The following is a 27216-nucleotide window of genomic DNA, read 5'->3' on the forward strand; positions in this document are numbered from 1 at the left end:
TTTGTACCCTGGCCAACAACATAAATCCGGATTAGGCATATAGATTGTCTCGGATATTTCCTGAGCCAAACAGTTTAAATGAAACCCTAGCTACATTTTTCTCTTTAATTTTATAGAACTGCTTATTTTATGATTTAACGAGAATTTGGGGGTAAAGAAATCAGTCTCTATGTTTAACAGAAATGCACACACTTACGCAGTTCACCAGCTGCGTTTCGCCCACCGACAGCATACAGATATCCTTTGAGGGCACTTAGGTGGAAGAAGGTGCGCTTTTCATTTAAAGACGCAACCTGCATCCATTTATTGTAGCGAGGATCAAATCTGAAGACTGTATCGACTGCCGTTTTTCCTTTTGTGTCATAATTACTCTGTCCACCGACGACATAGAGGAAATTTCCAATGACGGCGATGCCATGCTGGTACCTTGGGGCATCCATGGGGGCTAACGATTTCCATTCATGGGCCTTTTCATCATACATGCGCAATTCCTTGCTGACAACCAGCTGCTGCCTCAGCACTCCTCCAAGCGTGACCAAATGAGTGGTGTCAGACCGAATGGCAGTCCTGTCTGACTGCATCACTGGCTGCATGTACGGCATCATTTGGTAATTGCTGGCTTCCAAAAGCAGATTCACACAGGTATTGTCAGTTCTCATGAAATCCACGGTTTGCACATAATTAATGAGCTCCTGCGGTGTCATCAGTGGAAATCGTATGTTCTTCATTAATTTTGCAGCAAAGTCCATCCGAGGCTCTTCTAGGCGTAGCCAGCGACAGGTAGCCTTAAAGAGCTCAAGTTCAGTGCAGTGCTTAAGGCTATTGCTGGAAAGCACAAAGGCAAGACGCTCAAAAGGGAGTTTCAAGAACTCCCCAGTGCTCAGCAATGCAGGAAAATTCTTCAGGACAAAACTGTTGACGTATTTATCCACTTCTGTCAGATTGTAGGTGTTGGCAATCCGACCAACTTCGACACAATTGTCTAAAGTGACCTATTAAACCAGTAAAAAAAAAATTAAAATGCTACCAATTTCATGACACTCATATTCTGGATAACAGAAATACCTGTTCTAGAAGAAGAGTCAACTAAGCTTTTTACTGTCCATAGAGATGCAAATAAAAATTCTTACCTAAATACATTAATGATCTAAAGAGAATTCACAAACCACCTTTACCTAATCCAATAGAAAGTAACTAAAAGAAAATTATCTACATCACATCAACAAGAGAAAGGATAAAAACCCTATGATTATTGCAATAGTTGAAGAAAAAAGGCATCTGACAAAGTACAATGTCCATTCATAATAAAAACCCTCAACAAAGTACGTTTAGAGGGAAAGTACCTCAAACATAATAAAGGCCATACATGAAAAACCCACAGCTGACATCACACTCAATGGGGAAAAACTGAGAGTTTCTCCCCTGAGATCAAGAACAGGACAAGGATGTCTCCTCTCACCACTTTTATTCAACACAGTACTGGAAGTCCTAGCCACAGCAATCAGACAAGAAAAAGAAATAAAAGGTATCCAAATTGGCAAGGAAGAAGTAAAACTGTCAATATTTGCAGATGACGTGATACTATATATAGAAAACCCTAAAGACTCCACCAAAAAACTACTAGAACTGATAAATGAATTCAGTAAGGTCACAGGATACAAAATCAATATACTGAAACCCACTGTATTTCTATATACTAACAATGAAGTAGCAAAATGAGAAATTAAGAAAACAGTCCCATTTACAATTACACCAAAAATAACAAAATACCTAGAAATAAACTTAGGAGGTAAAAGACCTGTACTCTGAAAACTATAAAACATTCATGACAAAAAATTGAAGATGACACAAATGGAAAGATTATCCATGTTCATGGATTGCAAGAATAAATATTGTTAAAAAGTCCATACCACCCAAAGCACCAAAGCAATCTACACATTTAATGCAATCCCTATCAAAATACCAACAGCATTTTTCACAGAACTAGAAAAAACAATCCTAAAATTTGTATGGAACCATAAAAGACCCTGAATAGCCAAAGCAATCTTGAAAAAGAAAAACAAAGCTGGAGACATCACAATTCCAGACTTCAAGTTATATTACAAAGCTGTAGTCATCAACACAGTATGGTACTGGCACAAAAACAGACACATAGATCAATAGAACAGAATAGAAAACCCAGAAATAAACTCATGATTATATAGTCTATTAATCTTTGACAAAGGAGCAAGAACATGCAATGGGAAAATGACAGTCTCCTCAACAAATGGTGTTGGGAAAACTGGACAGCTACATGAAAAAGAATGAAACTGGAACACTTTCATACACAAAAGTAAACTCAAAATGGATTAAAGGCCTAAAAGTGAGACCTGAAACCATACAAATCCTAGAAGAGAGCACAGGCAGTAATTTGACATCAGCTGTAGCAACATTTTTCTAGATATATCTCGTGAGGCAAGGGAAAACACAAGCAAAAATAAACTATTGGGACTATGTCAAAATAAAAACTTCTGTACAGCAAAGGAAATAAATAGTCAACAAAACAAAAAGACAACCTACTGAATGGGAAGAGATATTTGCAAATAACATATCCAAAAAAGGGTTAGTATCCAAAATATATAAAGAACTTATACAACTCACACCAAGAAAACACGAATAATCTGATTAAAATATGGGCAGAAGACAGGACAGACATTTCTCCAAATAAGGCATTCAGATGGCCAACAGACACATGAAAAGATGCTCAACATCACTCATCATCAGGGAAATGCAAGTCAAAGCCACAATGAGATATCACCTCACACCTGTCAGAATGGCTAAAATCAAAAGCACAAGAAACAACAAGTGTTGGCGAGGACATGGAGCAAAAGGAACACTCATGCACCGTTGGTGGGAATGCAAACTGGTGCAGCCAGTGTGGAGAACAGTATGGAGGTTCCTCAGAAAAATAAAAATAGAACTATCATATGATTCAGTAATTGCACTACTGGGTATTGACCCAAGGAATATGAAAACACTAACTTGAAAGGATATGTGCACCCCTGTGATTATTGCAGCATTAATCACAATAGCCAAATTATGGAAGCAGCCCAATGTCCATCCATAGCTGAATGGATAAAGAAGATGTGACACACACACACACACACACACACACACACACACACAGGAATACTATTCAGCCATAAAAAAGAATGGAATCTGGCCATTTTGCAACAACATGGATGGATCTAAAGAGTATAATGGTAAGCAAAATAAGTCAGAGAAAGACAAATACCATATGATTTCACTCATATGTGGAATCTAAGAAACAGAACAAATGAATGAAGAAAAAAGAGACAAAACAAAAAACGGATTCTTAACTATACAGAACAAACAGATGGTTACCAGAGGGGAGGTGGTTGGGGGGGGGATGGGTGAAACAGGTGAGGGGGATCAAGAGTATTCTTATCTTGATGAGCATCGAGTAATGTACAGAATTGCTGAATCAGTATATTGTATACCTGAAACTTATGTAACACTGTATATTAACTATATTGGAATTAAAATGTAAAAAAGAAGTGGATAATAAATATTTATTGACTATTGAAAAATAAAAAAAGTATCAAAATCAGTACATTAGAAGTTACCCCAAGAAACAATGTTGTAAGTTGGTTATGGCCAAAATAATTCCTTTTCTCTTCTTGAAAATGTGTGTTCCCTCTCAAAAAAAATACTAAATGAAATTCTGGCTAGATGGAAATTTTGGAAAAATAGAGGGTTATTCTATTTTGGCTCACCTTAATCCACTTCTTAGTCAGGATTCTTAAAAGTTACATTGCTAGCAGATCCACAAACAGAAAATCTCTAATACAGGATCTCTTTCATGCAAACAGTCACGGTTCATTACTGTAATTCATTTTGATTCCTTCAAAAGTTATTGTTTCTAATGAAGGTAATTTAATAAGGCAATTATTCCTAGGGTGAAGTTATTTTCACATTATTTATGTGGAAATACAAGGAAAGGAATCACTTCGGTGAGGATTGGAACAGGTGTATCTCCATCAAATTTACTCATGGCATAGTTAATTTCTGGTGTCTATGATGATGGCTTGCCACAGTTTCCCTTGGCAATTCTCTTACTCCCAGCATAATCTAGCTCTGCCTGGAGTCAAAATGAGCCTAGAAAAGTCTCCCCTGCACAGATGACAATGTAGCAAAAACCGAAAATAGGAAAAGGAGACAAGTGATGGAGAGGCCCATCTTCAGCAAGAGCTCTTTCGGATGCTTTCATAACTGGTCAAAAGTGAAAACAGGAGACACTGGGGAGGGTATGTGCTCTGGTAAGCGCTGTGAATTGTGCAAGACTGTTGAATTTCAGATCTGTACCTCTGAAACAAATAATGCAGTATATGTTAAGAGAAAAAAAAAAAAGAAGAAGGTAGCAGGAGGGGAAGAATGAAGGGGGGGAAATCGGAGGGGTAGACGAACCATGAGAGACGATGGACTCTGAAAAACAAACTGAGGGTTCTAGAGGGGAGGGGGGTGGGAGGTTGGGTTAGCCTGGTGATGGGTATTGAGGAGGGCACGTCCTGCATGGAGCACTGGGTGTTATGCACAAACAATGAATCATGGAACACTACATCTAAAACTAATGATGTAATGTATGGGGATTAACATAACAATTAGAAAATAAATAAATAAAAGTGAAAACAGGAAAATCATATCAGCAAATATTATGCAAGGAATAAATCACTGAAACAAGCCTACCATACAAATACCTGTGTGTGTATACAAACACACAAGCAGGTCACAGGCAAAGGACTCAGTTTTCTCTTAATTTTCTCAGTGTGTGTATTCACGTATGTCATGTAAACTTCACGAACGAAACTGCATTGTTAACAGATTGGCAGATGATTAAGAGAAAATTGGCTAATCCTTGTATTATCCTTTTATTTAAAAGCTGAAATGAGACTAAAATAATTACTCCTCTGCATAAAATATCAGCCCAGTTAAGACATATCATCACTGAAAGCTCAAAGGTTAAGACACACACACAAGGCTATTTTCATAGATTGATTACTCAGGAAGAATTTGAACAATTTTAAGCAGCTGGTTTGCTTTATGGGAATCGCCAAAAAATTTTAATTGCTTATTATCCTTAATAGCTATATATTAAAAAAATAGTTAAAACACAATTGCAACACAGAAGAAGTAGGAAAAATAAAGTAAGAAATTAGGGGCCTTTTGAAATACACAGTTTCACACCATTCAGTACCTTGGATTTCCAGTGTGGTTAATAAAAAGTACATTTCAATCCAATTTTAGGCGTGGCAGGTTGGCGTCTCATAAAAGTTTTCATTGTGTAAATGAAGTTACAGTGAATTCCCAGTTGCCCAAATCACCTTGGGTGGCAGGAATTAGTATCTGAGGTAATGAGTCCACTTTCTGGAGCAGGAAAGAAGTAGCCTTTCCCCAGAGCAAAGGGTAATTTGCACTTTTGAACACATTGACTAGTATGGATAAGTGAAAGTTGATGAGAACACAAAATTAACTATTCCCAAGTTTGCAGATTCTCACCATTACGGATACAATTACAAATAAAAACGACAAAAAATTGGGTACTTCAAATAGGCAAAATGATACCATCAGTTGTTGGTCACCAAATATAAGTCTAAATTTATAGCATATAAAACAAACAGAGATAAAAAATTAAAAACCAAACTGTGTAATTTAGAAATAGGATCAAGGTATTTACTTCCTTCCCCTTTTCCCCCTTCAACTTTATCCAGTAGGAAGACAATTACTAAAATAACAGCATAAAAAAAAACCTACCTTTGATTTAAGGGCATTTTGAAAATATCCTCTATATATCGGTATGCTCAGAGACAGATACACAAAACTGCAAAAGACTGTGACAGACCACCTAGTACATACGGGTAGCTGCCTAATCTTTTCTTAAAAATCACCAGAGAAAGGTATTTCATAACCTCCCAAACTGTCATTTTCTTGATGGAAGGACTAGGATTTTCTATACCCCACATACTATAGGTATCACACTGTGGGTATATAACAAAGGTTAAACACTAATTATCAGCAATATAAAAATTAAGGATGTGATGATAGATACAACTAAAAATACAATACATTTTGAATATAAAACATTACCAAACCCTTAATTTTAAAATGAAACTCAGATAAAAACTATGTAATAGAAAATGAGTTGTTTTTGAAGTGTGTGTCATCAAAGCTAAAACAATTAATCATAGATTATAGGGATTATATAGAAGCAAAGTCTAGAATAACAGTTAACAATATAAGCAGATCAAAATGATGGAATAATGGTAAACGATTTTGGAAAAATACACGATTATTCAATTATGGCTCATTTTCATCCACCTCTCAGTCATGATTCTTAAAAGTGCTTCAGTTAGCATATATGCAAACATTTAGCCTAGACAGTATTTAAATAATGGATACGTGCAGTAATGTAACATTTAACGAAATTCATGTATATATTAGAGTACATTACATTTTGAAATATAAAATATGAAGTTTAAAGCTTATTTAAAAAAAAAAACAGCTCATAAGTAGAAAGAACTCTAATTTCATCTGAATATAAAACCTGTCCGCGGGAAGCCTGCTTCTCCCTCTCCCACTCCCCCTGCTTGTGTTCCCTCTCTCGCTGTGTCTCTCTCTGTCAAATAAATAAAATCTTTAAAAAAAAGAATATAAAACCTGGCCGAAATTCCAAAGAAGAGTTATTACAGACATGAATTCAAATATATATTAGTGTTTTAAAGGAGAGAGAAGCAAAAAAAGGACAAAACTTCTCAACCACTTATGAGAACCAATAAAATTGCTTTTAAAAATAATCAAGTGCACATTTAGCTTTCCTTGATATAAAATATTATAAATTATTCTACTGTAATCAAAGAACCTTCCTAGGTCACCCTAAAGGCAGTTCCAGGCATCATAATTTTCAAAGTGGTAGTCTCATTAACATAGTTACTCACTGCTACTATATTAAATTGTTCAAATCACACTCAATGCACCCAAACATTTCATTACCATAACATGATATTTTAATGACAGGCTTCATCAGCAATCTGTGATGTTATTTTGTTGAAGATCAATGCGTTACACGAATAAACTTCCACTTAGGAAAAAAGCAAAAATGAAAACGAGTATCTGCTTTTGTACCCTCAAGGAAAAGCAAAGACTAAGAAGTTAGTTGACAAATTTGGGGGGGGACTCCTCAGATAGTCAATGCACCAGATTCTCCTTGGTGCTATCTAGTTTATTAAAATGGCAGCCTGACATCAACTACAACCAATGCAGAGAGAGAGAAAGCAAGTCCACAGACTGGGAAGAAATCAAATAAGCTACTTTGGGGCGGGGGGGGGGGGGCAGGCAGAGGATATAAGAGACATCTTGTCCCAGGCCTCCTTCCACAGGTGGGAACATCACAGGACACCGGGAAGGGACCTTTTGGTAAGAAGAACAAAAAGATGACTAAAAACCAAAAACTTTTCTGTCTCAGTCTTTGTCTTTCTTCAAATTCTAACAGCCATCTGAGGGGAATACTGATGGTGTGTCTCCAGCTTGGGGGATCCAATTGTCTTACTGCTTTGCACTCTGAATGCATGTCCCTTCTTGGATACAATATTACATATTATAATGGTCATGGGAGAATGGATTGGTTTGAGCCCAGGTTGGGCCTCTTCTTCCCCTACGGAGTCCCACATGGCAGATGGGCAAGAATACGGTGATTCAAGTTACAGGCAGGAATAATATTTAGAATATTTAACAATCAGCACAGTCTGGGTACCAGCTAGTGAGAATAGATGCTCAACCATAAACAACGAGTATCTGGGTATTACTCGCTGAATGTCTGCCTTGACAATAAGGAAGTCAAGAATGGTTTGGTTGGGGAAGGGGAGGAAGAGTTTTGATTCATTGTAAAATTATCTATACCATTTTTCCTCTGATTTGCATTAAACCTTCCCAAAGGCAAAAAAATTATCTGAAAAGACATGTTTGTTAATTTTTATGGGCAAATCCAATTTAGATCAAACAAGGAATGTGAAACATAATTACCATACAGGAAATTCTGACATCAAGAAGAACATTCCCAAAGTTTGCTGCTGATATCATCACTGAATAGCAAAAGAAACTGTCTTTTCCAATAACTTATTCTGATTTCCTTCGTTATTCCCTTGAGAGAACTCCTTTTCTCCGCCTTTTACCTCTCCCACGTATGCACCTCCTTTCTTTTCTTTGTATTTTAAAGATATATGTTATTTGAGAGACAGAGAGAGGGTGGGGAGGGGCAGAGGGAGAGGGAGAGACAGAAAACCTCAAGCAGACTCCCTACTAAGCGTGGAGCCTGATGTGGGGCTTGATCCGGCGATGCTGAGATCATGACCTGAGCCAAAACCAAGAGTGGGACACTTAACCGACTGAGCCACCCAGGCGCCCCTCACCTCTTTTGTTTTCCACTGTTGCTAATTCTTTATTACCCCCAGTCGCCTCAATAAAATTTCTCTACATTTCATTGTGACCTCCCCACCCTGATCAGTGATAATAAATCTACAAGGGGAACCAATGCTATAAACACATCAAGGAAAAAACACACACACACACACAACTTCAAATGAGTTTAAAGAAAGTCTAAAGCACAATGGCATCTTCCTTCTCTGATTAAATATGCTTTTATAGAAAAAGAAAATGGTTTTTTTGCCCACTTTCATTCTGGTTTGTTTATTCTGGATAACTGTATACTTAAATTATAACATTTCCAGTTCAATGACAAATGTCCTCCTTCAGCAATCTTATGTTAAAAATTGGGTTTTGCTGCTAGCCTGTAGTCCTCCATAACAGTAATTCCGTGGGGCAAATGCTAGATGTCACACATTCCAAGTAGCAGACAAATGATAAACAAAAAATTTAACCACAACCTGCTTGTAAATCAGGGAATGGCTGCACAGCATTTAGCATGCTGTAGTTATACAATGTCCTAAAGACAAAAACAGATGTCATTTTTCGGCCCGTAACTAAACGAAGGTAATTTTCCATCATCTCCATGATATACAAGAGAATGTTTTTAGTTTAACAGACAGTTTTACCTACTCTGCTTTACATCCTTTGCTCTTATCTCTTTGTATCCGCTCCATAGTTTTCTTTTCTACAATTGGCCAGAAAGTAACATAGTGAGAACAAAAGCACCAGATCCCATAAACTATAATACTAATTGATACCTTAAGAGAAAAGCATTACTGCAAAAGATGACCACGTTGGCCGGGGAGTGGTTCTTGTTCTATGGAGCCTGGTGCTCCGTTCTAGAACACTGGTGCTTCTACCTCACCAAAGGTGAGGGTGGCTATATTATCGTATTTAAAGTTATCATTCAAGGGGCGCTTGGGTGGCTCAGTCGGTTGAGTGTCTGACTCCTGATTTCGGCTCAGGTCATGATCTCAGGGTCAAGGCATTGAGCCCCAAGTGGAGCTCTGCGCTCCGCAGGGAGTCTGCTGGAGATTCTCTCCCTCTCCCTCTGCTCTTCCCCCCTTTTGCACTCTCTCTCTCTCTCTCAAATAAATAAATCTTTATTTATTTTTTTAAGATTTTATTTATTTATTTGAGAGAGAGAGAATGAGAGACAGAGAGCACGAGAGGGAAGAGGGCAGAGGGAGAAGCAGACCCCCTGCTGAGCAGGGAGCCTGATGCGGGACTCGATCCCGGGACTCCAGGATCATGACCTGAGCCGAAGGCAGTCGCTTAACCAACTGAGCCACCCAGGCGCCCCAATAAATAAATCTTTAAAGCTGTCACTCAAAACTACCATAAAAATGTTTTGTGAGTTATTTGCTAAGTCACATTTTCACCTACACAAATGGTTAAGAATGGGATAGACTATAGATGTACTGGAAGCTAACTTTTCTTTCTAAAAGCTCAAACCCAAGTAGTGTCTTGTTTATGTGAAGTATAATCACACCATATCATTAAAAACAAAAACCTGGGGCGCCTGGGTGACTTAGTCAGTTAAGCGTCTGCCTTCGGCTTGGGTCATGATCCCAGGGTCCTGGGATCAAGCCCTGTGTCGGGCTCCCTGCTCAACGGGGAGACTGCTTCTCCCTCTCCTCCCTGCTCCTACTTTCTCTCTCCAATAAATAAATAAAATCTTTAAAAAATAAAAAAATAAAAATAAAAACATAAATCTATCACTCAAAACCTTTGGTTTAAGCACACAATCCTTAAAACATGAGATTGTTCTATTTAAAAACTATCCATAAAACTTAGCTTGTGGGAAAGCTCAAAACAAATCTACCTTTGAAAAATACATTATCTCGAAACTTCCAGTTCTCATAAGTAGAAAAGACACCCAAGGGCTACTCTTTTGCCTGATCCACTTGATTGCTGAGAAGGAAATAGGAAATTGTTAAACAGAGTAAGGCTGAACATTTAACTAAGAAATAGAACGCATGAAAGAAGGATAAAGGAAAAGTTGGATTTTATATAATCCTTATGCTAATAATCTACCAACTGCTCTCAAAAATCATCATGGATTCTGAGATGGAATATTTCCACAGTAAAATCATGCAGACATATCCTTAGCAAACAGGATGAAAGACAGGTAAACAGAATGGTGCTAAGAAAAGAGGTGTTTCCTCAGAGCTCATAGAAAGTTCTAAAACCAAGAGAAGGAGGAATAAACTATACCACAGGTAAGCTTTGTCTGAGACAAGCCTCTTCTCCTTTAGAAATGGGTTTTAGGATGTCTGCAGAGGACACTAGAAATGAAGAATTTAATCTTTAAGACAATATTAAGTGTTCATAAAAATGAAGAAATTTCCAAACAGGTAAAACACACAGTTATAATAAATGTTTCAAACAGGTGAAAGAATCAACATTCTAACTACAGAAAATTTATCACTATTGCAAAATTACTGTGATGTCATCTTTAAATAAACTTGTTTTAGAGTTTTCTAGAACAAAATTGTTTTCTAATACTGTTACTTTGACAACTGTATGCTTTTATGACTTTTCATAAATCATGCTTTATTCCATTTGGTCCTTTTCTTTCAGGTAAAGGAACAGATCACAACCAATATCTAAAGTTATAAGTACTAAATTCTGATATTAGAGAAGAAGTCGACAATAAATGTCTATTATTAATGATTAGTTCCAAAGAATCACCACACTGTACCTAGTTTGGCTCAGGATGACCAGGTGTTGCTGAGATCAGTGTAAAGCAATGTTAAGAGTCGATAAATGTAAGCATTAAGTGTTATTACTAAGTTAATTGTTGGACTTGATACCTTTAAAAAATACATGTAATTCAGTTCCTTTTTTCCAGTGGCACAAAACTAGAGGAGAGATGCTGATAGGTCCTAAGGGGAAGGGCTTTGTGTGATTAAATTAAAAGGAAATTTAGTGCTCAGATTCAGTAACGACGACAAACAGTATCATGGGAAATAAACAAACTTCATGCGGGTTACTTATACAATAGCGAATAGGACAACACGAAACTCTATAACACCACACTGCCTTAAAACCCTGAAAAATAGCAGTTAGTTTTAAAGTTTATAAATAATTGTGAGGCAGTCGTGTGAGTACTTTAAAATGGAAACACAGAAACAAAACATATTTTCAATAGTCCGGTTAAATTAGCTGTTGGCTGACTCTGTAAGATAAGGAATAGCTTATTAATAAAATCACTGAGGACATGTTCTCTTGAAACTTAGGGTTTTAAAAACGGGGCTCCCGGTTTAGTAACTGCAAATTTAAAAAAGCTCAACAGCAATTATTTACTAATATTAAAACTGGTATGAATTTAAATCAATTATAGAAAAATGTATTCTCCACTTATTTAATAAATCAGAAAATATATCAAAATTTACCACTGCCATAATTTTCAGTCACAAAAGCAAGCTCTATAAGCTGTAGAAATCTTCTTGGCAATATTTCTTTGCAACCAAAGCATTTTGTTTCCCAGAAGTCAAATTTAAGGGTCTCAAATAGGGCAGGGCCTTCAGGAACCATGTGACTGCTACGGCGTTCACTGATTGGTAGTTGTACCCTCTCCTATTTCTTAAGAGAGGCTAAAAATGATTTAGTAGGTGATGTGTTTCTATGGAACTAAGACTTATATCTTACAGGCTGTCACGTAATGTGTTACTTCTTCTCAAGACCTAGATCCCGTATTTAAGGAAGAAAAAAAAAATTACTGAGCCTAGTTTAAAAGACTTACAGAAGTTCAAATTACATTTTCATGGAATTCCATTTAAGAAAGCCTGCCTGCCTAATATCATGAAGGCAAACAAAACCAGATTAAAATATATAACGTCAGTAAACAGGTTAACATATATATCGTTAGCAAACACTATTCCTGTCTGATGTCATGGGATTACACAGAAGGCTTTTATGAAGTGATTCCATTTTATAAAATGGCACCTTGTACTGTTTCCCTCTCAACTTCGTTCCAGAACACACACTACCTGAGCCCTCTCTCTCATGGCCGAAGTTTCACCTGCCTACATAATAAATTCAGCAGCCTTTCAACAGGCTACACCGGAGTATACTGCAGGAAAAGTTCTGAAGATTTGAAAACGCCTTACCCCAGATATGAGAAATACTTTGCAGAAGTCCAAAACCGGCAGAATCTGAAGAAAACTGGCAGCTTCCAGTGTGTCTTGAAGGTTGTCCATGTTAAGAGAAAGCTTTGCGGTATAAATGAAATCAATAATTTTCCTTAAGCCGACTTTGCTCACACCATGAAGCTTAATGCACATTAAATCTTGTTCTTTCATTCCACCTTAAAGAAAAAGACATTCATTTAAATGGGGGTGGATAATTTAATTAAGGTCAAACGCACTTCTGCTGCTAATTAGATGCAATAAAATCAAGGAAAAGTTTTATTCTATGTAAGCATTCATGTCAGAGTCAGACTTCTGCATATTTTACAGTTAAAAGAGAGTACTTAAAAAGGAATATCTCTATACTAATGGAAGTCGTATATAATGCAAGTGCTTCCAAAATGTTCTCCTGTCACTTCATATCCTTTGATGGATTAAAGACTGTCTTAGTCAGACCCAGAGTCTCTAGTAGAGCATTCAGATGTGTATCTGGACAAGAGAAGTTGTGAAACAAAGATGGACAGAAGTATGAAAAAGGCACATTCATTTCCCAAGTTTAAAAAGCACCACTTACAACTACACGTACCAGGTGTATATTCCTTTTGAGATGATTTCTTCTTGGAAAGACACAGATCAAAAGAACTGAATTTCACTTTAGAAACAAAAATATGTAAACATGCATTTTTCAGATTGTTTTAAGGGGGGGTGCAGAATTTAACAAGCTAACTTACCTGTGAACATGGCCTTGAAGTAATCACTAGCAGAGGCCATCATGACTCTATGCACAGGGAAGGCGTCATCGGTGTCGCCTGGCATCAAAGTCACATCACAAAGCAATCCTTCAAGTCGAAGCTGGTCAAAGCCCTACGCCAAGAGCGGGAGTTGAGTCACTAATCAAGGTTAAATGGGTATGCAGATTTCTGCCCACTAAAATTCTGTGTATGTATTAACGGGTGTGTTGGAACATAAAACCAGTAGAATAATTACTCAGAAGAAAACTGAACAACTTACTTGATGTGTGACGATGTCTATTTAATTCGCAGTAGGAAAAGGTAAAATGAAGACTAATTCAGATTAAGAGCACATATGGAAAGAGCATAGAGTATATATATTCACTTATTTACACAACTATTGGCTTTATCTTATTTTGAAAAGAAATTACCACGTACGCGTTCATTTTCCCATGTGTAGGATCAGGGTGGATAACATGCTTTCTGCAATAATATGTTTATAGTTCTTCTATAGTGCATTCCGGACACACCTTGTTTTTATACTTTTTGTGGGGTTTTTTTGCTTTTTAGAGATTTATTTATTTATTTGAGAGAGCGAGCGAGCACGGGGGGTGGGTGAAGGGGCAGAGGGAGAGAGAGAATCTTAAGCAGGCTCCACGCCAGTGCAGAGGCAATGTGGGGCTCCATCTCACAGCCCTGAGATCATGACCTGAGCCAAAACCAAGAGTCGGACACTTAACTGACTGAGCCACCCAGGCGCCCCTAGTTTTTGGGTTTTTTTGAGAAAGAAAGGTATAGAGAATCTATGTTAATTGCAAGATAGGCATTCCTTGCTACTAACTAGATTGTTCCATCTCTTTGAGAATTAGGGATTGTCTTAGATATCCTTATACTCGGCACATTGCTGCTGCTTGGCCAATTATCTTTCAGGTTTCAAGCTTGGAATTTAATTACCTTTGGAAAAAAGAGCCCAGGTAGCTCTGACATGGGACATAATTGTCCCCAAATGCCTAAAGTTCAGTGGAGAATTAATAGGCTGGCACCCACGATTCAGGGGATGGACAGGGCTCTTGCAAGAAGAGGGCCTATCGGTTAGCTCTTCCACTCACTCCTGTGATGATCCCAACCTATGACAAATAGGCAGACGTTCCTTTGGTCTATTCTTGGGAGAAGGAAACATTTTAAGATGATAATCGGCTGGTAAAATGCACAAAAGGGAGACAATATGTAATTTAATACTCAGGCTCAAAAATGAAGATTTCAGCAAGATTTCCTCTATAGTTTCAAATGGTAATATATTATTATTAAAAATCACGAAGATCCTCATACAAGTTACCTTCTAATATATATTGTAATGTAATAATGTAACACAACAAGAACTAACAGCAAAGAGTACTCCATCCCCTTCGCATTTTAATGACCCCAAATAAAACTTTTATTTAAAGTTGTGTTTCACGGATTTAAGAAGCAAAAGGCATGACATACTGAAGAATGCAGTTTGAGAAATACTGATCCTACACATATGTATAATATAAATCTCAGTCTAAACATCTTCTCATCATAATTTTTAAATTACTTTTTAAAGAAAATGCTTGAATCTACAGAACTGGAACTTCAAAGAGATAATGTGATCCAGCCACTTTCTCTCTTGAGAGAGATATAAATACTTTTATTCCAAAAATATTTATACATTATACATATACTTTAGAACAGGATTATGTATATTTTTCTTTCTCCAACAGTGACTGACATATGTTTTTGTTCACAAATATCAAATATTTCACAAATGCCTCTTTTCTTCTATAAACACAAACATTATATACCCCACCCTTGATATTTTCCATTTTCCCATTGCTAAATGATCTCCAGCCTCTCTTATTTAGAAAAGTAAAGGTAAAAAGCGATGTCCATTTTAGGGGAATAGTCTCACGCAGAAGGCAAAGAGTAGCTCTTTGAAAATTCATATACGGAGTCAAAAGTGCAATAGGCTTAAGAGGACTGCCTTTCAAAGGAAAACAGCACTGGGAAGGACTGAAAGTGACCACTGGGGTGGGGACGGGATGGTCAAGAAGATGGTGGGAACCATCAGAAGAGTTGAGGGACTAGCATGTTTGCATTCCCCACTGCCTGGTACACCGTTGGCACTTAATATATGTTTGATTTATGTTCAGTTACTGCAGGAACAAACAACTCTGATTTTACCAAGAAGCCACCACTTGGTATTTTAAAACCATGGGGTCATGTTGAGCAGAACTTTAGTTTTGGGCCAAGCTAACCAGAAACCAGGCACTTTATTTGGGAAACTTCTCCCAATAATAAAAACTAATTGCACCCACAGTGTTTCTTTGTATTAAACTGTAATGGCTAAGATGAGAGAAGAGGAATTGAACCAGGGTCCGGGGGTGGGGGAAGGTTGACTCACAAAGGCTTGGCTTTTCCTCCCTCAGATAAATTGCAGGTTTTTAAAAAATTAAATATATGCTTGTTATAAAAATACAAGATATAAATTGAAAACTAAAACACCATTTCTACATACAGGAAGTAATTATTGTTAACAGTTTAATATATATACGTCCAGGCCTCTTTCTTTCTTTCTTTTTTCCTAAAGATTTTATTTATTTATTTATTTAGAGAGAGCGCGCATGCGAGAGAGCGTGCACGCGAGCAGGTGGCGGGGGGGTGGGGGAGAGGGAGAAGCAGGCTCCCGGCTGAGCAGGGAGCCTGACGTGGGGCTCAATCCCAGGACCCTGGGATCATGACCTGAGCTGAAGGCAGGTGCTCAACAGACTGAGCCACCCAGGCGCCCCTCCAGGCCTCTTTCTATACATATGCATAATATATCATTTGCTTGTATGTATAATAGGATTTTTTAAAGTGGAATATTATACATATTATTGTGCATTTTTAAAATTCACTTGAGCACATAAAATGGACAGCACTCTATACACACAAATCTACTCCATTCTTTTTAGGGGATGCACAGTATTCCATCATGGCAGCATACCATTCATTATTCATCCGTTCCCCTCTGGACACTTAGGCTATCTCTCAACTTTGGCCATTACAAGCAATGCTGTAACAGACTTTCTTGTACATATACTTACCTGTGTAGGTAGATCTGTGGGAGGTATTCATAAAAGTGCAATTGTTGGTTTGAAGAAAACGTATTTTTAAAGTTTGAATAGCTACTGGCAAGTTCAAGCCTATGGTTTATCTTGGGAAAAGGATTATACCTTGGGTACTGGCAAAAAAGATGTCAAAATACCAATGAAGTGAGACTAGGTACTGTATGCCACCTTGCTTTATTTTTATCCATGAAAAAAAATTCTGAATCTTCTCTAAGGTATATATAGATAATTATCTGTGAAAGGCAATCATGACTTATTCTGTCAAAAGCAGTGATTGTATCCAGTCAGTTATTTTGTTCCACTAAAAACAACAATAAAAGCCCAAGAGACAAACAAACAAACTAAAACCTCAGTTCATTTGCTAGCCCTTCTGTCTTGAAAATATTCCTACAAGTATTTTATACTGGGAATTGAGTAATGTAAGTAGGCTCCATTCCTATTCCTTATTATTCCTTCTTTTTCCTTTCGAACAAAGGAATAGCTAATGCTTCCTGTATCATTATTTGTGTCCTTTCTCATTTTGTCCATATTCTATTAAGATACTGCTTGTTGAGGTGTATATACTCAATCCTCAAAATCTGGACGGCTCAGCTAAGACACCAAGGGCTTTTACCTGCTTCACAAATCTGATCATTTTGCTGCCCTTTGCACTCTCTTAAAAAAAAAAAAAAAAAAAAAACAAATCCTTTCCCTTCATCAGTATGATCTGGCATCCCCAAAGAAAGGAAGCTGAAGCTCCAAGACCACTTTGAGTGCATTCTGAGTATCTTTTATTCTAAGCTTAATTTATCTACCTTTGGCAAAGTGTCTGTTTCTGTGAGGTTCTGCATTTATTTTCACTGCATATGAAGTAGTTTCCCTATCTGTATATTTCACAAACTTTATTTTCAAGTGCATAAATGAACAATCCCACCATCCAATTCCATATTTGCCCATTTTATTCCTGATTATTGCTATCTTTATCCAAATAAGATCTGTCAATCCAGATTGTTTTCATACAGATTCGAAATATCTTGTTTGCATGCTGTTATCTGTATATCCCAGCTCTGCCTCAAGAGAAAAAAACTAAAGTTCCTTCTACAGCATATTCTGTTGTATAGAAGACAGTCATTTCTCTAAACAACTTTTATACTCTAATCTTGTGAAGGCACACATTCGAAGAAAAGGGGAGGTTATTCTCCCCCACAATTCTCATTTGCCCTGTATGTATCCACCTTTTGCTTTCACTCTTATAAATCTCTTGCCCTATTTAACTCTGGGAAGACTCTCAAAGATGCCTTGATGGGCAGCTGGCTCAGTCGGCAGAGCACGCAATTCTTGATCTCAGGGTCGTGAGTTTGAGCCCCACGTTGGGTGTAGAGATTACTTATTAAATAAATAAAAAGATACCGTGTACACTTAAAATGTGTCCTTTTATTATAAAATTGTTTTCTTCCACCAGATTTGTATTCATTCCTCTCGTCAAAATTCTCTAAAGTCTATTGTCTTTTTCTGTGTCTAGTTCACCAAACACTGATACAGCTCTGCTTTACACAAAATGGCGCCAAGTTTCCAGTGAGTCTTTTAGAGTATCTGTAAAGTGGTTCCTGTTGCTTTAAACTAAACTTTTTTCTGCCCCAATCCATATCTTAGTTCTTTATTTTTCTATTTCTTCTGGGCCTTGGGTTCCATTGATGTAGAGATTATTATCTGTTTTTGGTTTCTTTACTCTAATGTTTCCCTTTCCCCCTCCTATAAAACTCCCCACATCTATTTTTTCTTCTTCTTCTTCTTCTTCACATACTTTTTGGGGAAAAAAAAAAAAACCCCGAGCATTAAAAAAAAAAAAAAGTTTTTTCAGTTCCCTCTATTAAACTTACCCTATGTATCAAAACTTCAAATCCTATTTAGTAGGGGGAGGTATATATGTAATACCCTGAAGGACTGAGCCATTTTAAATGAGTTTGATAAATTTTTAAATGGCCACATTAAAACAGAAGGGGATATGTGTTGACATTACACAACTACAGTATAGAAACCATATGAGCTACAAATAATTACTACCAAAAGTTGGTTGGATGTCAATAGCTTTCACATTCAATATAATGTCATTTTGAAAAAAGTTAGATTGATAATTTTGGGTATTAAAAAGCAATCTGGGGCGCCTGGGTGGCTCAGTCGTTAAGCATCTGCCTTCGGCTCAGGTTATGATCCCAGAGTCCTGGGATCGAGTCCCACATCAGGCTCCCTGCTCAGTGGGAAGCCTGCTTCTCCCTCTCCCACTCCCCCTGCTTGTGTTCCTGCTCTCGCTGTCTCTGTCAAATAGATAAATAAAATCTTAAAAAAAAAAAAAAAGCAATCTGATAAGCAAATCTTTCCATTAAATTCTGCACTGGAAGTAACTTACTAGCATATTGTATCAGTTTTGATCAGTATAATTTTGAAAAGGAAGTGAGATAAAAAGGAAATGCATCCTGAGAAGAACAATAAAGATTATTAATGGAAAATATGTTTTACAAAGATAAAGGAACTCAAAAAAAGGTTAAGGAATGGGCTTATTCCAATCTTTAAGTAAATGTAATGTATTTGATCAAAACAATACCATATCCACGTTTTTATGATAGTGTTCTTCATTTAATTCCGAGGACAGAAAAGGAACAGATGCATGTTTAAGGCAAAAGAGAGATACAGACCGGATATAAAAGTTTCTATTAATATGAATTAAACTGTGCTCTTATTATATGGCACGGCCTGGAGTTTAAAACTTCTAATGGCTTTCTATCAGTGTTATATCACAATATAGAAATTTAAAGATTTTGTGCTTTGTTTTGCTTTTTAAGATTTTAAATAATCTCTATACCCAACCTGGAGCTCGAACCCACAACCCTGAGATCAAGAGTCGCACGCTCTACCAACTGAGCCAGCCAGCCACCCCTGGAATTTAAAGATTATTTAATCTGGCCCCGGCTCAACGGTTCAACCTTATTTTTCATTATTTCCCTAAGTACTCTGACCCACTTTATCAGGTTGTTGTCTAGACTGGCTCATTGGTAAAAACCAGGCTTACCTCTTTTCTAATACCTTTATTTATGCCATTAGTTTTCACACAGAATATCCTCCCTCCTTCAAAGCCTAGTTCAAATCTGACCTCCTTTGTAAAGCTACCTCTAACCAAATCTCCAAAATAATCAGGCACCTTTAGTCGGAGTCTCACAATTTAGCATTTAATTATATCCTATAGATTTTTGTTTTCAGCGAAGATGAAATAACAGGCACTGGATTTGCCTTACCTCTTGAAGCAACTTAAAACCAGACAAAATATATGAAAAAAAAAGTTTAAAACTGCACGAAGGAGAAGGGAAAGATGAGAAGCAAGTTAGATGAGCCCCATGATTGTTCTGGACTTTCCAAGACAGAGGTATAGAGAGTAGGAAGGCAGGCGAAGCCCAGCGTTCTCTCCTGGTGAGTGTTGAGGGAGTTAAGACAGCTAGGTGTGTAGGGCAGAACACTGGAGAAGAGATCTGCATAGAGAGGAGGCTATGGAGATCAAAAAACAAATAAAATAAAGTAAAATAAAATGAAATAAAATTTTAAAAAGTCTCCCTCAAGTATTCAGGTGAGTAGTGATAAGTGTATTTGTCTGGGGAAAGAACCACCCAGAAGCAACACAAGAAAACACACCAAGGCTCACAAGGGTTGAGCATAACTCATTCAAACCACCAAAATGGAAACCTTATGATTCTAGGGCCTTAGGCAGAGGACTCGTAAGCATCTGCCTCAGTACTGGGAAGTAGTTTGCCCCAGAATAAATGCTGTTCTGGTACTACCACACAAAGCTTAAAAGTTAATGAAAAATAGGTTAATAATAGCAAAAGAATTGGGGAAGGAAATCAGAATGCAAAGTATGACCAAACTGATGGTGAGCCCTCCACCCTACCCCCTACTTTTTCCCCCAATATATCCCAACCTGGAATTAAGGTACCATGTCGCCTGGAGGCAGTCATCTGGGAGCAGACAGAGGAAACTCCCAAAGCTCAGAGAGAGTGGAGAAAATCCATTTTACTTGTATTTCCCTCTGCTCTTTTGAGTCCCAATCTCCAGGCAATTCCAAGGCTGTGTTGGTGGCAACAGTGACAGTGAGAACCGAGGGAAAAGAAGCTTCCTCTTTGATCAGAGGACCTGTGACTCCTCTGCAATAAATACCTCTCTGTATTTGGACCAGGATCTGGGTTCAGTGGCGGTCAGTGTATGGCAGAGCAGGATAAATAAAACCCAGCTTTCAGGCCAGAGGACCACAAAGAGAGCCCTAGAGAACCGGACAGTCCTGGGGAGATGGTCAAGATGGAGGGGCATGGAAGAGAGACCCCGCAAAGCTCCACACCATGGAATACTTCTCAACAATAAAAAGAAACAAACTACTGATACACACAACAAAGTGAATGGATCTCAGAGATGTTAGACGAAGAAAAAGAAGCTTCTGGACTGTCCGATGCCATTTATGTAATACTCTCAAAAGGACAAAACACTGTGACAGGAAACAGATCAGTAGTATCCAGGGTTTAGAGGCGGAGATGAATGTGACTACCAAGCAGTAACAAAAGTACGTTGGGGCAACAGAACAGTCCTGTATCAACTGTGGTGGTGATTACACAAAAACAATGTATTTGTTAAAACTCATAAATGGAGGGGCTCAGTCATTACTTGTCTGCCTTCAGCTCAGGTCATGATCCCAGGGTCCCGGGATGGAGCCCCACATCGGGCTCCCTGCTCAGCCAAGAGCCTGCTTCTCCCTCTGCCCCCTGCTCATGCTCTCTCTCAGATGAATAAATAAAATCTTTAAAAAAATAAATAAAACTCGTAAATATAAAATAAAAACCAAAAAACAAACTCGGGGGCGCCTGGGTGGCTCAGTCAGTGAAGCGTCTGCCTTCAGCTCAGCTCATGATCCCGGGGTCCTGGGATCGAGACCCGCATCGGGCTCCCTGCTCAGCGGGAAGCCTGCTTCTCCCTCTCCCACTCCCCCTGCTGTGTTCCTGCTCTCGCTGTGTCTCTCTGTGTCAAATAAATAAATAAAATCTTTAAAAAAACACAAAAAACACAAAAACCAAACTCATAAAGGTACAGCCCAATAAAAAATCCATTTTACTGTATGTTAATTTACAAAATAACATGTAAACATGTATGTTAATTTACAAATAAACAAAAGATTTGCCAATTTAACACTAGTTGAAAGAAAGCTGGCATAGGGGCGCCCAGCTGGCTCAGCTGGTAGAGCATGCAACTCTTGATCTCAGGGTTGTGAGTTCAAGCCCCATGTTGGGCATAAAGCTTACTCAGAAAAAAAAAAAAAGCTGGTATGACTATAATATCAGACAAAATAGATTTCAGAGCAAAGAACATTTATTACCACTCTCAGTTTCCTCCTTCAGAAACTAGAAATAGGAGAGTAGATTAACCCCGGGGCATCTGGGCGGCTCGGTTGGTTAAGCATCTGACTCTTGATTTCATCTCAGGTCATGATCTCAGGGCTGTGAGATCGAGCCCCACGTCAAGCTCTGCACTGGGCATTGGAGTCTGCTCAACACTCTCTCTCTCTCTGCCCTCCCCCCGCCCCATGCCCGCACGCATGCTCTCTCTAAAATAAATAATCTTTTTAAAAAAAGAAGAGAAGATTAATCCCCAAAAGGAGGAAATGGAAATAATAAAGATCAGAGAGGAGACTGAAGAAATGAATTTATTTCATTGATTGATGAAAACACAGAAAGAGAAAAAACAATAAAACCAAAAAACCTGGTTCTTTGAGAAGACCCATACATTTGATAAAACTCCAGCCAGATAGATTATGGAGATAAAGAGAAAAAATGCAAATTACCAATACCAGGATTGAGAGAGGTGATGGTACTAGAGACTGTATAGCTTTTAAAAGGATAATAAGTAAATATGAACTGTATGCCAATAAATCTGACAACTCAGTTGCAATGGATAAATTCCTTGAAAGATACAAGCTGTTAAAAGATTACTCTAGAAGAAATCAATAACCTGAATAGCTATATGTCTAACTATAAAATTAAATTTTCACTGGTGAATTCTAGCGAACATTTAAGGAAGAAATAACACCAATTCCACACAAACATATCCAGAAAATTAAGAGGAGGGCACATGTCTCAACTCATTATCCTAATGCCAGCATTATCCTAATGCCAAAACCAGACAAAGGTAAGAAAACTAATAAAACGAAAACCAAAATTCTTCATGAGCATAGACGCAAAAATTCCTAAAATTTTAGCAAATAAAATTTAATAATATATAAAAAGGATAATATATCACGACCAAGTGGGGTTTATTCCTGCAATGCATGGTTGCTTTAGTGTTCAAAAATCAATCACTATAACTCACAATATTAACAAATTAAAAAGAAAAATGATGAGATCATCTTGATAGGTGCAAAAAAGTATCTGACAAAATCCAACATCCATTTCTGATTAAAAACACGACACAAAACTCTCAGCAAATAGGAACAGAAAGGAACTTTTCTTCAAACCTATAGTTAACATCATACTTAATGGTGAAAGAATGAATGCTTTCCTCCCTGATGTCAGCAAAAAAGTAAGAATGTTTTCTCAGCTACTTCCATTCAACATTTCTCTGGAGTTCCTAGGCAGTGTAGTAAGGCAAGAAAATGAAATAAAAAGCATCAGATTGGAAAGAATGAGATAAATATCTTTATTTATAGGCAAAATGATTGTCTATGTAGAAAATCCTACAGACTCTACAAATAAAGGCTCCTAGAGTAAGTTGGTTTATCAAGGTTGTAAGATATAAGCTCAATAATCATTAACAAACTGTATTACTCTATACTAGCAACAAACAATCAGAAATTGAAATTATGTATTACAGCATATTTAACTATCAGTTGGTATGTGCTAGTCGTCTCTATGACTTCAATGTATGCTAAATAACAACAACAAAGACTCATTTGAGAGAGCAGGGTAATAATATACCAAAGTACACTAAAAGGAACGGTGGTAGACTCTCTTCCAACTGGTATCTTAAAGATGCACACTCAATTGTGGAAGTAGTAGGTTAACTTATTGTACCCTATCCTGAGTACCACAAAAGCTAGTCCCAAGAAAAATTATACATTCATTTCTCTATACTCTAGCTGCCATTTAGGTAACTGAAATAAAGAAATAAAAAGTTTCATTTTGATAAAAGGTTCAACAATCTAGATTATTTGAGCTCTTCTTTTATACAATACAATTTACTCTAAAATTTTCATGCCTTCTTTTTTTTTTTTTTAAAAGATTTTATTTATTTATTTGAGACAGAGAGAATGAGAGACAGAGAGCATGAGAGGGAGGAGGGTCAGAGGGAGAAGCAGACTCCCTGCCGAGCAGAGAGCCCGATGCGGGACTCGATCCCAGGACTCCAGGATCATGACCTGAGCCGAAGGCAGTCGCTTAACCAACTGAGCCACCCAGGCGCCCCATGCCTTCTTCTTTTAACCGAAGTATAGTTGACACAGAATGTTACATTAGATTCAGGTGTGCAATATAGTGATTTGACAAGTTTATATGTTACGTTATGCTCATCACAAGTGTAGCTCCCATCTGTCACCATGCGACACTATTACAATACCATTGACTATATTCCCTATGCTGTACTTTTTATTCCTGTGACTTATCCATTCCATAACTGAAAGCCTTTACCCATTTTGCTCAGCCCCCCAACCTTCGCCCCTCTGGTAACCATCAGATTGTTCTCTGTTTACAGGTATGTTTCTGCCTTTGTTTGTTTGGGTGGTTTTTTTTGTTTTTTTGTTTTTTTTACATTTTACATTTAAGTGAATTCATATAGTATTTGTCTTTCTCTGGCTTATTTCACTCAGCATAATATCCTCTAGGTCCATTCATGTTGTCACAAATGGCAAGAGCTCATCCTTTTTTATGGCTTAATAATATTTCATTATATATGATTCATACATTCATATTATATATTCCATTCTATATAATATATAATGAATTTTATTCTTAACAGAAATAGAATTATACAGAAATATATATGCATATATAATGAAATATTACTGTATGTAATATATATTAAGTAATACATATATATTAATACATGTGTATCTCCCACATATTCTTTGTCAATTTATCTATTATGCCTCCCTTTCTTATGTTAATACATCTTTATTTTTTAATTTTTTAAAGTAAATTCTATCCCCAACATGGGGCTCGAACTCACAACCCTGATATCAAGAGTAACATGCTCTACTGACTGAGCCAGCCAGATGCCCCAACAATACATTTTTAAAGTTGTTTATTTTATGATCATAAAGTTTTAAAATTGGGTACAGTTCATCAACATGACATGATAAGCAACCCAAATGTCTACCTTAGCATAAACATTTCATAAAGTTAGCCCACTGGAAGTCAAGACAAGTTAATTTGTATATGCTCTTGGGATAATTCATTTCTTTAACATTGTATTACCTAGATAATAATTTGAGACTATAAAATGATCTTTTATAGGCTTTACAACTAAAAGTGGATAGGAAAAAACAGTAAATAGATAAAAATGGAGGAAAATATAGGAAGAACAATCTGGTAGGCACTAGTCTTAACATGAGAAAATGCCAATTAGGAGTCTAGACACGCAGAGCAAGGAGGCATTTTGAAAACTCTATAGGTCTGAGTAAGCATAGCCACCAATCAAGAAATAATTTGTTTCTACCTAGAATGTTTCTAAACATTCTACAATTAATATACACTGCTACCAGCTGAAACATGGTACTACAGTTATGGCCTCCTTGTCTTAAAAAGGATGTGTCCAGGGGCACCTGGGTGGCTCAGTTGGTTAAGCGACTGCCTTCGGCTCAGGTCATGATCCTGGAGTCCTGGGATCGAGTCCCGCATCGGGCTCCCTGCTCGGCAGGGAGTCTGCTTCTCCCTCTGACCCTCCTCCCTCTCATGCTCTCTGTCTCTCATTCTCTCTCTCTCAAATAAATAAATAAAATCTTTAAAAAAAAAAAAAAAAGGATGTGTCCAACTGGCACTTAACATTTTTTCTGTTTTGTTTGTTTGCTTTTGTTTTTTCCAATTTTGATAGGGGAAGGGAAGTAGGGCAGAGAGGCAGGAAGACCTTCTTCATAATTCTACTATTTCTATCAAGAATAAAATCTTTATGGGGCGCCTGGCTGGCTCAGTCAGAAGAGCATACAGCTTTTTTTTTTTTTTTCACTTTAGTAGACTTTTTATTACAAAGCTGTTAAGCATAAAGTGATAGATCTTTTCTCTCTTTAGTTAACATGGGTAAATGTTCATTTAGTAATGTTATCTCAACTGGTTTATTGCTGACATTTATTAGTGAGTGTGCAATATTTCGTTAACTGGTAGGCTCAAGTTATGAGTTAATACTTTGAGGATAGCTCAGCTGTGTGTGACTTCTAGATCACTATTTATCTTGGGGTTGTGAACTTGAGCCTCGAGTTGAGTGTAGAGATTACTTAAAAAAAATCCTTAAAAAAAAAAGAATAGGGGCGCCTGGGTAGCTCAGTTGTTTACGCATCCGACTCTTGATTTCGGCTCAGGTCATGATCTTTGGGTCGTGAGATCGAGTCCTGCATCAGGCTCCACATTTAGCACAGAGTCTGCTTAAGATCTCGCTCTCCCTCCGCCCCTGCCCCTGCTCTCTCTCTCTAAATAAATAAATAAATAAAATCTTAAAAAAAAAAAAGAATAAGGGGCGCCTGGGTGGCTCAGATGGTTAAGTGTCTGCCTTTGGCTAAGTGTCTGCCTTTGGCTCGGGTCATGATCCCAGGGTCCTGGGATCGAGCCCCACCTCAGGCTCCTGGTTCAGCGGGGAGCCTGCTTCTCCCTCTCCCTCTGCCTTTCCCCCTGCTCATGATCTCTCTCTCTCCCTGCATCTCTGTGTCTCAAATGAATAAATAAAATCTTAAAAAATAAAATAAAATCTTTACTATATCATTCACAACAAATTGTGAGCCTTTGTTAATGTTTTTACACTTACAGTCAATGAAAACTTAATATTTACAGACATTATATTTAAAAAGATAATACAGTTTAGAGCAAGGTTAGAAGAAACAAATTACAAAAACAGATTATAAAACCAAATTTGCAGTCAGAAAACCTGTGTTCAAGTCCTAGGTGTTGTCACTTATTGGCTATGTGATCTGGGCAAGCCTCTTAACCTCCCCAAGCTTCAGTTTCCTAATCTATAAAATGGAGAGAATAATTCTTGCTTTTTCTACCTCACAATATTGTTTAAAGTATCATGAGGCAAGTATATATGAAAGTTATTATAACTGCCACCCAAATTCATTTATTCTGCCAATAATACCAATAATAGCAGTGAAAAGCACTATTTCCTCTGTGCCAGGTGATGGGCTAGGCTCTTTATATGTATTATCTCTTTGAATGACCATAAGTCTTACAATAATAATAATAATGGACACTTATTAAGCATTCTCCATGTACCCCAGAACACGATCACAGGCATACAGAAACAACAAATTAGATCCTAGATGTTGTGAATCGCACTGATAGGTCATATTACCAAGGACTAAGAGGGAGGAAGAGAAGAAGCTGCTAACTCTGCCTGGCTCCCACAAACTCTAGCTTCAAAAGGCAATTAAAGTAGCTGTCAGGGGAACAGGCCCATGGGGAGTGACTGTTTTCAGAAGTCCCACTCTGCAGATTACCCATTATATAACTGTCGTGGGAAGGACATGAGTTTAGGGCAAAA

The 27216-nt window shown here is 37.5% G+C and overlaps 1 protein-coding gene across 10 annotated transcripts in view; it reads right to left on the minus strand.

Moving 5' to 3' along the window:
• KLHL13 (kelch like family member 13) overlaps positions 1-27216 on the minus strand; it is a 205571-nt gene that overhangs the window by 11635 nt on the left and 166720 nt on the right. For all 10 annotated transcript variants that reach the window (XM_054509043.2, XM_045881809.3, XM_054509024.2 and 7 more), the window contains 3 exons: positions 13343-13475; positions 12594-12790; positions 197-992 (listed from right to left, as the gene is read on the minus strand). In XM_054509043.2, coding sequence (XP_054365018.1) covers positions 197-992; positions 12594-12790; positions 13343-13475 — 1126 coding nt within the window. The remainder of the gene's footprint in view (positions 1-196; positions 993-12593; positions 12791-13342; positions 13476-27216) is intronic.

Source organism: Mirounga angustirostris, unplaced genomic scaffold, assembly GCF_029215605.1.
Source record: "Mirounga angustirostris isolate CCGP_5_RB_7025 unplaced genomic scaffold, mMirAng1.0.hap1 SCAF_11, whole genome shotgun sequence".
Lineage (NCBI taxonomy): Eukaryota > Metazoa > Chordata > Mammalia > Carnivora > Phocidae > Mirounga > Mirounga angustirostris.